Source organism: Saccoglossus kowalevskii, chromosome 19 (genome assembly GCF_978046115.1).
Source record: "Saccoglossus kowalevskii chromosome 19, keSacKowa6.1, whole genome shotgun sequence".
Taxonomy (NCBI): domain Eukaryota; kingdom Metazoa; phylum Hemichordata; class Enteropneusta; family Harrimaniidae; genus Saccoglossus; species Saccoglossus kowalevskii.
The window spans coordinates 30576401-30592523 of record NC_140659.1 but is presented as its reverse complement, the minus strand read 5'-3'; the positions used below and the strand labels follow the sequence as shown (position 1 = coordinate 30592523).

General features: G+C 40.7%; 1 protein-coding gene across 1 annotated transcript in view; it reads left to right on the top strand.

Moving 5' to 3' along the window:
* LOC100372108 (uncharacterized) overlaps nt 1–16123 on the top strand; it is a 122622-nt gene that overhangs the window by 92960 nt on the left and 13539 nt on the right. The window contains exons 57-65 of the mRNA XM_085493793.1: nt 84–10679; nt 11162–11206; nt 11768–11824; nt 13232–13378; nt 14055–14297; nt 14754–14957; nt 15545–15580; nt 15782–15835; nt 15942–15986. Coding sequence (XP_085349919.1) covers nt 84–10679; nt 11162–11206; nt 11768–11824; nt 13232–13378; nt 14055–14297; nt 14754–14957; nt 15545–15580; nt 15782–15835; nt 15942–15986 — 11427 coding nt within the window. The remainder of the gene's footprint in view (nt 1–83; nt 10680–11161; nt 11207–11767; nt 11825–13231; nt 13379–14054; nt 14298–14753; nt 14958–15544; nt 15581–15781; nt 15836–15941; nt 15987–16123) is intronic.

The window sequence follows — 16123 nt, the reverse complement described above, 5'->3', positions numbered from 1 at the left end:
TTTTGTTCAAGTGTATACTCAATAGTGTTTACATTTTAATAACACTGTATGAATAATGCAAATTTTTTTCCTGCTGGATATAGGTTAAATCAACATCTGACCAAGCATTTGCAGAACCTGTCGCCATTGAATCTCTCCCTCTTTCAGATCAAAGTCATATTTTATGTACAGACAATATTGTTAGAATAGTTGAAAGTGTAGCTGAAACAAAAATAAGTGAGATTAGTAGGGAATATAGGGTTGATATTTCATCTTATACTGAGCCATCAATAGATTGGCCAGAAGACACTGAAGCCGAACAACATCGTGAATCTGGGGCTGAGCTTCCAGCACAACAAGAACCAGAAGAAGCTACCGAGTTTGATGCAGAGCAACAGCCTGACATACAAAGCCTTCCTGAATGCATAGAAGATGACCATATTTTAAGAGAACTTGAAGAACAATCTGAAGAAGATGAAATTGATCTTGTGAATAAAGAAATGCAGTACGTACAAAATGAAATAAAACTGGTGTCACTCACTCCGCATCAACATGAAATAGAAGCTCAACCACCAACAGAGCCAGACGTAGTTGAGACAACAGTTCTACCTTCTGAGATTGAAGCTGATCAAACGTATGAAATAGAGGTTGAACATCCAACAGAACTAGAGGAAGGCGAATCTCTAAGACAACCACATAATATTTCACTTGTTGAACCTACAGAGATTGAGGTAGAACAACACCCTGGAATAGAAGCCCAGGCACTAACGGAAGCAGGGCAATTTGATACTCCACTTCACCAGGAACCTGAGGAGATTCTACCCAAGGAACCTACCAATATTGAAGTTGAGCCTGAAGCAGAGATTGAACCTCTTGGAGAAATAGACAAGGGTGAATCTATGAAAGAACTAGACATTCCATCCATTGAACCAACTAAATTTGAAGCTGAACAGCAGCCTGAAGCACAGGTTGATGCTCTTTCAGAACCAGATGGGGATGAATCTGTGAAAGAACCAGATGATGTTCCACCCATTGAACTTCTTGATATTGAAGCCGAACAAACGCCTGAAGTAGAGGTTGAACCTCCTGCACAGCCAGATAAGACTGAAGCTCCAAACGAACCAGAGGATGTTCCACTAATCCTATCTTCTGAAATTAAAGCTGATCAACCATGTGAAATAGAGATTGAGCTGCCTGCTGAACCGATGGAAGGTGATTCTGTGGAAGAAACAGAAATTATTCCACCCATTGAACATACTGAGGTTGAAGTTGAACAGCAGCCTGAAACAGAGGTTGAACCACCTGTAGAACAAGATGAGGATGAATGTGTGAAAGAACCAGAAGATATTCCAACCATTGAACCAACTGAGGTTGAAGCTGAACAGCACCATGAAGCAGAGGTTGAACCTCCTGAACAACCAGATGAGGGTGAATCTCTGAAAGAACCAGAAGATATTTCACCCATTGAACCTACTGAGGTTGAAGCTGCACAGCAGCTTGAAACAGAGGCTGAACCTTCTACAGAACCAGTGGAAGGTGAATCTCTTAAAGAACTAGAAATTGTTACGCCCATTGAACATACTGAGATTGAAGCTGAACTACTGCCTGAAACTGAGGTTGAAGCTTCTGCACAACCAGATGAGACTGAAGCTCCAAAAGAACCAGAGGATGTTCCACTCATTGAACTAACTGAGATTCAAGCTGAACAGCAGTCTGAGGTGAAGGTTGGGCCTTTTGCTGAACCAGTGGAAGGTGAATCTCCAACGAAACAAGATGTTCCATTCATTGAGCCTGCTGAGATTGAAACTGAACAACATCCTGAAGACGAGATTGAACCTCCTGAAGAACCAGATGAGGGTGAATCTTTGAAAGAACCAGAGGATGTACCATCCTTTGAACCAACTAAAATTGAAGCTGAACAGCAGGTTGAAACGGAGAGTAAACATCCTGTACAACCAAATGAGAGTGAATCTGAGAAAGAACCAGAAGATGTTCTTTCCATTGAACCATCTGAGGTTGAAGCTGAACAGCAGCCTGAAACAGAGGTTGAACCACCTGTAGAACAAAATGAGGATGAATCTGTGAAGGAACCAGAAGATGTTCCAATAATTAAACCTACTGAGATTGAAGCTGAACAAAGGCCTGAGGCTGCAGATGAGGGCGAATCTGCGAAAGAACCAGAAGATGGTTCTTTAATTGAACCAACTGAGGTTGAAGCTGAACAGCAGCTTGAAATAGAGGTTGAACCTCCTGTACCAGTGGCAGGTGAATCTGAGAAAGAACCAGAAGATGTTCCATCCATTGAACCTACTGAGATTGAAGCTGAACTACAGCCTGAAACTGAGGTTGGACCTCCTGTAACAGTGGAAAGTGAACCACCAAAAGAACCAGATGTTCCATCTATTGAACCTACTGAGATTGAAGCTGAACAGCAGTCTGAAACTGAGGTTGAACCACTTGAACAACCAGATGAAGGGGAATCTGAGAAAGAACCAGAAGATGTTCCACCCATTGAACATCCTGATATTGAAGCTGAACAGCCTGATGCACCGGATGAGGGCGAATCAGTGAAAGAACTAGAAGATGTTCCTTTAATTAAACCAATTGAGGTTGAAGCTGAACAGCAGCTTGAAACAGAGGTTGAACCTCCTGAGCCAAAGGAAGGTGAACCTCCAAAAGAACCAGAGGATGTTCCATCTACTGAACCTACTGAGATTGAAGCTGAACTACTGCCTGAAACAGAGGTTGGACCTCCTGTAACAGTGGAAAGTGAACCACCAAAAGAACCAGATGTTCCATCCATTGAACCTACCAAGATTGAAGCTGAACTACAGCCTGAAACTGATATTGAACTTCCTAAGCCAGAGGAAGGTGAACCTCCAAAAGAACCAGAAGATGTTCCATCCATTGAACGTACTGAGGTTGAAGCTGAACAGCAGCCTGAAACTGAGGTTGAACCAACTCTACAACCAGATGAAGGTGAATCTCAGAAAGAACCAGAAGATGTTCCATCCTTTGAACATCCTGTTATTGAAGCTGAACAGCCTGATGCACCAGATGATGGCGAATCAGTGAAAGAACCAGAAGATGTTCCTTTAATTGAACCAACTGAGGTTGAAGCTGAACAGCAGCCTGAAACAGAGGTTGAACCACTTGAACAACCAGATGAGGGTGAATCTGAGAAAGAACCAGAACATGTTCCATCCATTGAACATACAGAGGTTGAAGCTGAACAGCAGCCTGAAACAGATGTTGGACCTCCTGTAACAGTGGAAGGTGAATCACCAAAAGAACCAGAAGATGTTCAATCCATTGAACATACTGAGGTTGAAGCTGAACAGCAGCCTGAAACTGAGATTGAACCTCCACAGCAGCCTGAAACTGAGGTTGAACCACTTGAACAACCAGATGAACGTGAATCTGAGAAAGAACCAGGGGATGTTCCATCCATTGAACCTACTGAGATTGAAGCTGAACTACAGCCTGAAACTGAGGTTGAACTTCCTAAGCCAGAGGAAGGTGAACCTCCAAAAGAACCAGAAGATGTTCCATCCATTGAACAAACTGAAGTTGAAGCTGAACAGCAGCCTGAAACTGAGATTGAACCTCCACAGCAGCCTGAAACTGAGGTTGAACCACTTGAACAACCAGATGAAGGTAAATCTGAGAAAGAACCAGAGGATGTTCCATCCATTGAACCTACTGAGATTGAAGCTGAACTACAGCCTGAAACTGAGGTTGAACCTCCTAAGCCAGAGGAAGGTGAACCTCCAAAAGAACCAGAAGATGTTCCTTTAATTGAACAAACTGAAGTTGAAGCTGAACAGCAGCCTGAAACTGAGATTGAACCTCCACAGCAGCCTGAAACTGAGGTTGAACCACTTGAACAACCGGATGAAGGTGAATCTGAGAAAGAACCAGAAGATGTTCCACCCATTGAACATCCTGTTATTGAAGCTGAACAGCCTGATGCACCAGATGATGGCGAATCAGTGAAAGAACCAGAAGATGTTCCTTTAATTGAACCAACTGAGGTTGAAGCTGAACAGCAGCCTGAAACAGAGGTTGAACATCCTGTACAACCAGATGAGGGTGAATCTGTGAAAGAACCAGAAGATGTTCCATCCATTGAACATACTGAGATTGAAGCTGAACAGCAGCCTGAAACAGAGGTTGAACCTCCTAAGCCAGAGGAAGGTGAACCTCCAAAAGAACCAGAGGATGTTCCATCTACTGAACCTACTGAGATTGAAGCTGAACTACAGCCTGAAACTGAGGTTGAACCTCCTAAGCTAGAGGAAGGTGAACCTCCAAAAGAACCAGAGGATGTTCCATCTACTGAACCTACTGAGATTGAAGCTGAACAGCAGCCTGAAACAGAGGTTGAACCACCTGTAGAACAAAATGAGGATGAATCTGTGAAGGAACTAGATGTTCCAGTAATTGAACCTACTGAGATTGAAGCTGAACTACAGCCTGAAACTGAGGTTGAACCTGCTAAGCCAGAGGAAGGTGAACCTCCTGAAGAACCAGAAGATGTTCAATCTATTGAACCTACTGTGATTGAAGCTGAACTACAGCCTGAAACTGAGGTTGAACCTCCTAATCCAGAGGAGGGTGAACCTCCAAAAGAACCAGAGGATGTTCCATCAACTGAACCTACTGAGATTGCTGAACAACAGCCTGAAACAGAGGTTGAACCACATGTACAACCAGATGAAGGTGAATTTGAGAAAGAACCAGAGGATGTTCCATCCATTGAACAAACTGAAGTTGAAGCTGAACAGCAGCCTGAAACTGAGATTGAACCTCCACAGCAGCCTGAAACTGAGGTTGAACCACTTGAACAACCAGATGAAGGTAAATCTGAGAAAGAACCAGAGGATGTTCCATCCATTGAACCTACTGAGATTGAAGCTGAACTACAGCCTGAAACTGAGGTTGAACCTCCTAAGCCAGAGGAAGGTGAACCTCCAAAAGAACCAGAAGATGTTCCATCCATTGAACAAACTGAAGTTGAAGCTGAACAGCAGCCTGAAACTGAGATTGAACCTCCACAGCAGCCTGAAACTGAGATTGAACCTCCACAGCAGCCTGAAACTGAGGTTGAACCACTTGAACAACCGGATGAAGGTGAATCTGAGAAAGAACCAGAAGATGTTCCACCCATTGAACATCCTGTTATTGAAGCTGAACAGCCTGATGCACCAGATGAGGGCGAATCGGTGAAAGAACCAGAAGATATTCCTTTAATTGAATCAACTGAGGTTGAAGCTGAACAGCAGCCTGAAACTGAGATTGAACCTCCACAGCAGCCTGAAACTGAGGTTGAACCACTTGAACAACCAGATGAAGGTAAATCTGAGAAAGAACCAGAGGATGTTCCATCCATTGAACCTACTGAGATTGAAGCTGAACTACAGCCTGAAACTGAGGTTGAACCTCCTAAGCCAGAGGAAGGTGAACCTCCAAAAGAACCAGAAGATGTTCCATCCATTGAACAAACTGAAGTTGAAGCTGAACAGCAGCCTGAAACTGAGATTGAACCTCCACAGCAGCCTGAAACTGAGGTTGAACCACTTGAACAACCAGATGAAGGTGAATCTGAGAAAGAACCAGAACATGTTCCATCCATTGAACATACAGAGGTTGAAGCTGAACAGCAGCATGAAACAGATGTTGGACCTCCTGTAACAGTGGAAGGTGAATCACCAAAAGAACCAGAAGATGTTCAATCCATTGAACATACTGAGGTTGAAGCTGAACAGCAGCCTGAAACTGAGATTGAACCTCCACAGCAGCCTGAAACTGAGGTTGAACCACTTGAACAACCAGATGAAGGTGAATCTGAGAAAGAACCAGAACATGTTCCATCCATTGAACATACAGAGGTTGAAGCTGAACAGCAGCCTGAAACAGATGTTGGACCTCCTGTAACAGTGGAAGGTGAATCACCAAAAGAACCAGAAGATGTTCCATCTCTTCAACCTACTGAGATTGAAGCTGAACTACAGCCTGAAACTAAGGTTGAACCTCCTAAGCCAGAGGAAGGTGAACCTCCAAAAGGACCAGAGGATGTTTCATCTACTGCACCTACTGAGATTGAAGCTGAACTACAGCCTGAAACAGAGGTTGAACATCCTGTACAACCAGATGAGGGTGAATCTGTGAAAGAACCAGAAGATGTTCCATCTATTGAACATACTGAGATTGAAGCTGAACAGCAGCCTGAAACAGAGGTTGAACCTCCTAAGCCAGAGGAAGGTGAACCTCCAAAAGAACCAGAGGATGTGCCATCTATTGAACCTACTGAGATTGCTGAACAACAGCCTGAAACAGAGGTTGAACCTCATGTACAACCAGATGAAGGTGAATTTGAGAAAGAACCAGAAGATGTTCCATCCATTGAACCTACTGAGATTGAAGCTGAACTACAGCCTGAAACTGAGGTTGAACCTCCTAAGCCAGAGGAAGGTGATCCTCCAAAAGAACCAGAGGATGTTCCATCTACTGAACCTACTGAGATTGAAGCTGAACTACAGCCTGAAACTGAGGTTGAACCTCCTAAGCTAGAGGAAGGTGAACCTCCAAAAGAACCAGAGGATGTTCCATCTACTGAACCTACTGAGATTGAAGCTGAACAGCAGCCTGAAACAGAGGTTGAACCACCTTTAGAACAAAATGAGGATGAATCTGTGAAGGAACTAGATGTTCCAGTAATTGAACCTACTGAGATTGAAGCTGAACTACAACCTGAAACTGAGGTTGAACCTGCTAAGCCAGAAGAAGGTGAACCTCCTGAAGAACCAGAAGATGTTCAATCTATTGAACCTACTGAGATTGAAGCTGAACTACAGCCTGAAACTGAGGTTGAACCTCCTAAGCCAGAGGAAGGTGAACCTCCAAAAGAACCAGAGGATGGTGAACCTCCAAAAGAACCAGAGGATGTTCCATCTATTGAACCTACTGAGATTGAAGCTGAACAGCCGGTTGAAACAGAGAGTGAACATCCTGTACAACCAGATGAGGGTGAATCTGTGAAAGAACCAGAAGATGTTCCAATAATTGAACCTACTGAGATTGAAGCTGAACTACAGCCTGAAACTGAGGTTGAACCTCCTAAGCCAGAGGAAGGTGAACCTCAAAACGACCCAGAGGATGTTCCATCTATTGAACCTACTGAGATTGAAGCGGAAGAGCATCCTGAAGCAGAGGTTGAACCTCCTGAACAACCAGATAAGGATGAATCTGTGAAAGAGCCAGTAGAGGTTACAACCTTTGAACCTACTGAGATTGAAGCTGAACAGCAGCCTGAAACAGAAGTTGAACCACCTGCACAACCAGATGAAGGTGATTCTGAATCTGAGAAAGAACCAGAAGATGTTCCACCCATTGAACTTCCTGATATTGAAGCTGAACAACCTGATGCGCCAGATGAGGGCAGATCTGTGAAAGAACTAGAAAATGTTCCTTTAATTGAACCAACTGAGGTTGAAGCTGAACAGCAGCTTGAAACCGAGATTGAACCTCCTGTACCGGTGGCAGGTGAATCTCCGAAAGAACCAGAAGATGTTCCTTCCATTGAACCAACTGAGGTTGAAGCTGAACAACAGCCCGAGGCTTCCGATGAGGGCGAATCTGTGAAAGAGCCAGAAGATGTTATAACCATTGAACCTACTAAGTTTGAAGCTGAACAACAGCCCAAGGCTTCAGATGAAGGCGAATCTGTGGAAGAGCCAGAAGATGTTATAACCATTGAACCTACTGAGATTGAAGCTGAACAGCAGGTTGAAACAGAGAGTGAACATCCTGTACACCCAGATGAGGGTGAATCTGTGAAAGAACCAGATGTTGCAACCATTGAACCTACTGAGATTGAAGCTGAACAACAGCCTGGGGCTTCAGATGATGGTGAATCTGTGAAAGAGCCAGAAGATGTTCCATCCATTGAACCAACTGAGATTGAAGCTGAGCAACAGCCTGGGGCTTCAGATGAGGGTGAATCTGTGAAAGAACCAGAAGATGTTACAACCATTGAACCAACTGAGATTGAAGCTAAACAGCAGGTTGAAACAGAGAGTGAACATCCTGTACAACCAGATGAGGGTGACTCTGTGAAAGAACCAGAAGATGTTCCTTCCATTGAACCTACTGAGATTGAAGCTGAACAACAGCCTGAGGGTTCAAATGAGGGCGAATCTGTGAAAGAGCCAGAAGATGTTCCATCCATTGAACCAACTGAGATTGAAGCTAAACAGCAGGTTGAAACAGAGAGTGAACATCCTGTACAACCAGATGAGGGTGACTCTGTGAAAGAACCAGAAGATGTTCCTTCCATTGAACCTACTGAGATTGCAGCTGAACAACAGCCTGAGGCTTCAGATGAGGGCGAATCTGTGAAAGAGCCAGAAGATGTTCCATCCATTGAACCAACTGAGATTGAAGCTGAACAGCAGGTTGAAACAGAGAGTGAACATCCTGTACAACCAGATGAGGGTGAATCTGTGAAAGAACCAGAAGATGTTACAACCATTGAACCTACTGAGATTGAAGCTGAACAACAGCCCAAGGCTTCAGATGAGGGCGAATCTGTGAAAGAGCCAGAAGATGTTACAACCATTGAACCTACTGAGATTGAAGCTGAACAGCAGCCTGATGCTTCAGATGAGGGCGAATCTGTGAAAGAGCCAGAAGATGTTCCATCCATTGAACCAACTGAGGTTGAAGCTGAACATCACCCTGAAGCCGAGGTTGAACCTCCTGAACAACCTGAACAACCAGATGAGGGTGAACCTGTAAAAGAGCCAGAAGATGTTATAACCATTGAACCTACTGAGATTGAAGCTGAACAGCAGGTTGAAACAGAGAGTGAACATCCTGTACACCCAGATGAGGGTGAATCTGTGAAAGAACCAGATGTTGCAACCATTGAACCTACTGAGATTGAAGCTGAACAACAGCCTGGGGCTTCAGATGATGGTGAATCTGTGAAAGAGCCAGAAGATGTTCCATCCATTGAACCAACTGAGATTGAAGCTGAGCAACAGCCTGGGGCTTCAGATGAGGGTGAATCTGTGAAAGAACCAGAAGATGTTACAACCATTGAACCTACTGAGATTGAAGCTGAACAACAGCCTGAGGGTTCAAATGAGGGCGAATCTGTGAAAGAGCCAGAAGATGTTCCATCCATTGAACCAACTGAGATTGAAGCTAAACAGCAGGTTGAAACAGAGAGTGAACATCCTGTACAACCAGATGAGGGTGACTCTGTGAAAGAACCAGAAGATGTTCCTTCCATTGAACCTACTGAGATTGCAGCTGAACAACAGCCTGAGGCTTCAGATGAGGGCGAATCTGTGAAAGAGCCAGAAGATGTTCCATCCATTGAACCAACTGAGATTGAAGCTGAACAGCAGGTTGAAACAGAGAGTGAACATCCTGTACAACCAGATGAGGGTGAATCTGTGAAAGAACCAGAAGATGTTACAACCATTGAACCTACTGAGATTGAAGCTGAACAACAGCCCAAGGCTTCAGATGAGGGCGAATCTGTGAAAGAGCCAGAAGATGTTACAACCATTGAACCTACTGAGATTGAAGCTGAACAGCAGCCTGATGCTTCAGATGAGGGCGAATCTGTGAAAGAGCCAGAAGATGTTCCATCCATTGAACCAACTGAGGTTGAAGCTGAACATCACCCTGAAGCCGAGGTTGAACCTCCTGAACAACCTGAACAACCAGATGAGGGTGAACCTGTAAAAGAGCCAGAAGATGTCCCATCCATTGAACCCACTAAGATTGAAGCTGAACAGAAGTCTCAAACAGAGGCTAAACCTTCTGTAGAAGCAGTGGAAAGTGAATCTCCAAAGGAACCACCTGCACAACCAGATGAAGGTGATTCTGAATCTGAGAAAGAACCAGAAGATGTTCCACCCATTGAACTTCCTGATATTGAAGCTGAACAACCTGATGCACCAGATGAGGGCAGATCTGTGAAAGAACTAGAAAATGTTCCATTCATTGAACCCACTGAGATCAAACCTGAACAGCAGCTTGAAACAGAGGTTGAACCTCCTGTACCAGTGGAAGGTGAATCTCCAAAAGAACCAGAAGATGTTCCATTCATTGAGCCTACTAAGATTGAAGCTGAACTGCAGCCTGAAACAGAAGTTGAGCCTTCTGCCAAACAAGTGGAAGGTGAATCTCCAAAAGAACCTGAAGATATTCCAACTGAGATGGTAGCTGAACATCAGCCTGAACCTTCTGTAGAACCAGGAATCCAGTTGGAACCAACTGGGATAGATACTCAACCTGAATTTGAATTTAATGATTCTAAAACATTGGAAGAATCTCATGAAAAGGAAGAAGTTCTGAATGTTCAAATGGCAGTTGTCTCTGTTGAAGCAGCACAGACACCAATCGTCATGGAAGAATCAAGACCAGTAACAGAAGTTGAAGCAGATAGGTCAGATATAGAATTGGGTGTTGTGGAAGCTGAAGAAGCCACAGAGTTGACAGGAAGCAGCCTTTCTGAATGTATAGAACCAGAGAGCGTAATAAATGATCATGAGGGTGGGGGTAAATTTGAAATAGAATTAGGTCAAAACGATGAGGTTGACTTGTCTAAAATTGAGGGAGAGATATCAATAGTTGATCAGGCTGCAGAATTTGCAGAAAGTACTGAAGGTGGTGTATGTGAGGTAAAGTACACATTTCACATGTGTGTTCATGATGATTTGAATAATTTTGCTATTTTCTTGCAGATGAGTATGCATGGCTGGGAATGAAACATGATTTTTTGCGTACATGCTTTCAAATACTATTGTAATTGTTTCCCTTTCAGGAACAAGCTGTAAATTCCTACCATGTCTAACTCCCATGCTTGTTTGTTAATAACCCTTTGAATGCAAGATATTTTTCATGCTCAAAATTGAGTTATTGTTTTAAGGTTTTTCAACCTTCCATTGTTGGGAGATACAGACTGCACAAAATCGCTCAAAAGCACTTGAAGGTTTAAAATTGCAGTTGTTTTTTTCTCATCCCATTCTCAATGACAAAGCATGGATTTTTCTCATAAAATGTGCTTTTGATACTAATCACATTTGATTTAACATATCTTTGCATCATTTGTTACATACATAAATTGTTCCATATGTCTAATTAACTTTTTCTCCTGTGGCAGCCCTCTGATGATACTGATATTCCCGTTTATGATGCCGACCCAGAGGTAACAGCAACACCCACAAATATTCCCTGGATGCAAATCCCGCTTTTGATTTTGTTGCATTGCTAATTTTGTTGTTTCTTACTTACAGGAAAAATGCACAACTGCAAAGATTTTGTTGCACCTATGTTTCCGCTATGTCCCAAAAAAATGTTTGTTTTTAATTTACTTTCAAGATTTTACTAAACAGATATTCCTGATAAATCAACTTAGATTGATGAAAATCCCATTAGCTCTTCTTCCTGAATGTGCATGGATGTTTTTGCTCACAGAATAGCTATGAAATGAATTCCCTTTTGTGTGATTTGAGGGGTGGTCTGGTCTTGTATACATTTAGAAATGTCACAATTGCTCAATTTTACTTTGAGATGCTTAACAAATTAGTTTAGTTTTACAACTCACTTCTTTATATTTGTCAGTTATTATTGTTTCCAACATGTACAAAATGCTTTTGAATTGAAATGGTACATCTTGGGAGAGAAATGTTGCATGATTTTTTTCTGAATTTGTATCTTCTCTATATCACCTGAAATATTTCTTTTCCTTGATACAACTGTTATTCAGGTTGTTTGTCCTGAGCATGTTCATATTGATGGAACCACCAGTCAAGCATCATCTCAGGTATCAATGTGTATCTCAACTCAGCATGAATCTTCATTTGAGATCTTCTACAATCTGATATATATCCATTATATTTTTTTCAATTCTGAATGAAATAATTTACATGAGTATGCATGTGTAAGATCATTTTACATGCATGCTGTCAGACACAGTCACATATCCACATATTGATATAGTATTCTTGTTTCCACATGGTCCCCAAGTCATCATCCTCTTTTTTTTCCCTTGGCTTAAATTTCAGTTCAGACATTTTCCCACATTCTATTTCTTACACTTTCTGCTTACTTGACCATTTATTCACACTTCTTGTAAGAGTAAGATAATTATGGTTCACAGGCTTCGCGGCATCTCCCATTTATAACTTGTGAGATATGCGAGAAGCTTGAGAGGCAAATTAAGGTAATGTTCTAGAATATGGCTAGCCAGAGTGAACCCTTACAAACCCTGTAATTGTGTGAAACTTATTTTACATTAGATTTTAAATAACTCATTGTCACAGGACATTTTCCAATTCAACCCCCCCCCCAATTTAACATTTAATCTTCATCCTCAAAATAAGGATTACACTTTTATTTATAGCATTAAGATATATATCCCTGCATTGATTGTTGCATTAAGTGTATGCATATGATATATGCATAATATTATCAAGATAAAAATGACATTGATATGTAATGCATCCACATCCTTTCATGCATCACTCAAAAAGTAACCATTTACTCTTTAGATAATAATTCTCATATATCACCATTATGCAGACGTAAACTTTTAAGTATTAGTCAGGTACATTAAATTATATTTAACTTGTTCAGTATTAGTGCAATGTAATCAGGATTGTGCGTGGACTATTTAATTTCGGAGAATTGGGAGCTTGGAGAGAAAAAAAACAATGTACATGATAAGAACAATATTAATATAACATACCTATTCTGAGCGTCATCTCCCATAAATGAAATTGTCCAATCACACTTTCTTTGTTACACTGCAGCTGTGTTTTTTTTCTCATGCTGAACTTCTACTAGATTTTGTATAATGTATGGTTATGCAAGATTATCATTGTTTACAAACTAACAAGTGCTTGGGCTCTTTACTCTATGCTTGTGAAGCATTTCTCTGCTTGATTGAAAACTATCTGTCGACTAGTGGTATGGTTGTAAGTGGAAATGCAAGGAAAATTGTTGTGATGTTTGTATTGTATATTAAGTATATAAATTATATGCAAGATTGTGATAAGAGTTTGAAATTGCATTGTGTGGTTAAGAATTGTAGTTTTCAATGGAATATTCAATGCAGGTTTGGAAGATGCATGTAGCATATTCTTGAATTCCTAGATCATTCAAGAACTAATTTATTCCAGGAATAATTGTTAATTTTGTTTTGTACATGTTTATTCACTCGTATCACCAGGGTCTGTTGGATGAATTGGTAAAGGAGTTGGACATTGATATGTCAGTTAAGCAGGATCAACCATTTGAATCAGAGGAACCGGTGATAGAGTCAGATGCACTGGTGATAGAGTCAGTGCCTCAAGAAGCATCACCAGAACCTGTAGAGGTACATCTAAATTGTGATGTTATTAGCTAACATACTAAAAGATTCTAATACAATGCTTCAGTTGTAGGATTGCTGTACTAATATTGGTGCATTGCTGATTTAGAATGCTAGATTTAATCTAAAATTAAATATAAAGTAAGAATTCCAGCCAGTTATCCGTTTTCCATTGGGGCTGGTGAGCAGATCCTCTGATGCTCTAACTAGTTTTGTACAATCTTGTCTTGTCATGTTCATACCTCATTATGAACAAGTAATTAATTATCTTTGGCTATTTATATATGTATGTTGCAGCTAAGGAGTGTCAGTTCATCAACCAATGAATCCAATTTTAGTGTGAAAATACTAGCACATCTTAGATCACGCATTTTTAAGCAAATTGAATTATATTCACAATGAATTGAACTCCTCCTTAACTATGAAAGCCTGTCATGTATAAATTGGTAATTTAATTTTGACTGCTTCTTGTATTCTCCTCAATTCATGGCACATGGATCTTCTAGATTACACTCAACATTCTTGTCTTATATTATAGATGCTGAAGTTGCTTTCCATAAGCCTCATCTTTCCTCTAGAAATACTATTATAATAATAATAACCTTTTCAGATATAAACAAAGCTAATACATTTATTTAAGCTTTCATGTTAATGGGGTACATTCACTCATATTACCTATCAGGACAAGATAGATGTACCAGTTGATGAAGAGCTGCTAATTGAACAGGAGCAACCATTAGCTGCAGAGGCTCCGGTGACAGAGTCAGAGGCTCCGGTGACAGAGTCAGAGGCTCCGGTGACAGAGTCAGAGGCTCCGGTGACAGAGTCAGAGGCTCCGGTGACAGAGTCAGAGGCTCCGGTGACAGAGTCAGAGGCTCCGGTGACAGAGTCAGAGGCCAAAGAAGTATCACCAGAACCTGTAGAGGTACATCTACATTGTGATGTTATCAGCTAACATACTAAAAGATTCTAATACAATGCTTTAATTGTAGGATTGCTGTACTAATAGTGTTGTGTTGCTGATTTAGTATGCTAGATTGAATCTAAAATTAGGTATAAAATACTAATTTTAGACAGTTATGTCTGTTTTTTATTAGAGATTAGTGAGTGGTTCTTGTGATGCACTGCACACTGTTCACATCTCATAATTAACATGTTATTATCTCAGGCCACATTTTGTATACATATCATGCAGCTAGTGAGTGTCAGTTCATCACTTAGTGAATCTAAAATTGTGAAAATCTATTGAATTTTTGCTTTTTCTAAGAAACTTGCGGTGTGTTCACAATGAATTTACCTCCTTCATTAAGCATGACAGTCTCACATGTTTAAAATGACAATCGTTTTATATACGTGTACATTCACTCGTATTACCTATCAGGACAAGATAGATGATGTACCAGTTGATGAAGAGCTGCAAATTGAGCAGGAACAGCCATTAGTTGCAGAAGAACCGGTGATAGAGTCAGAGGCTCCAGTTATAGAGTCAGAGGCTCCAGTTATAGAGTCAGAGGCTCCAGTTATAGAGTCAGAGGCTCCAGTTATAGAGTCAGAGCCTAGAGAAGTATCACCAGAACCTGTAGAGGTACATCTACATTGTGATGTTATCAGCTAACATACTAAAAGATTCTAATACAATGCTTTAATTGTAGGATTGCTGTACTAATAGTGTTGTGTTGCTGATTTAGTATGCTAGATTAGCTTTAGTTGAATCTTATCTGAATCTGATGTATCTATAATACATATTCCTTTGCAATTACCCATCCAATTCATTCAGGAAATCACTTATCTCCTATATTGTGTGTAGCACATCAGACTCACTGTTTATAACTCAACTTTTTGTGGTCCAATAGATAGTGTATTGCACTGTTAACCAGATTTACTGCTTTTCTGTCAGAGTTTCAGATATACTGCTGCACATCTCACCTGAACTGAAAAATTCATAACATAGCAAAAAATTCACTAACAAAACAACTTAAATCTTGCAGGACATGCAGCTATATATAGCAGATTTATTCTCAAATAATTCTCTAATAGTAGCACAACTTCTTATTTGTGGTGTTATCAGCACAAATGTATATATATATGCCAATAAAACAACTGAATTTGTTTATGGCATTATGTTTTGTACTTCTTACTCAGACTGTATTTATTGTTCTATTCCTATGACAGGAACCAAGAGAAGAATCAGAAGAGGAGGTGGTTGAGGTATCTTTCCTCTTTCATATCATCTACCTACTTACACTTCAATATTTAACATTTCTTCAATCACAAGTATACCTGTTTATTGTGAATGTGTTTTCATTTTATCGATTCCAAAATGAAATCATGCTTTATAAATTATTCATCTCAGTGAACAACCAGTTTCATTGACATCGCTTGTTAAATGTCCATACATTACTTCCATAGGAACAACAGGAAGAAGAACAGGTACAATCGCATGTCACTGAAGTTACATCTGAGGTATGGTGTTCATAAACATTGATCATATCGTTGTTAACCTTTGTTACCCTTAATTGTTTTCATATGCCTTGTTTCCATGTATTTTGTGTCCTTATCCACTTCACAGGAATGCAATGCTGAGTCTACTGAGCCAGAACTAGTAGCACTTGAGGTATGCTTTGTTAAACATGTTTCATTTCATATATGAAACATGCTAGTCAGTTGAACTTGATGCATAGTTTCTGCATGACCTTGTTTGTGATGTCTTGTTCTTATTCATAATAATTGTATTGATTCTCACATACTTAA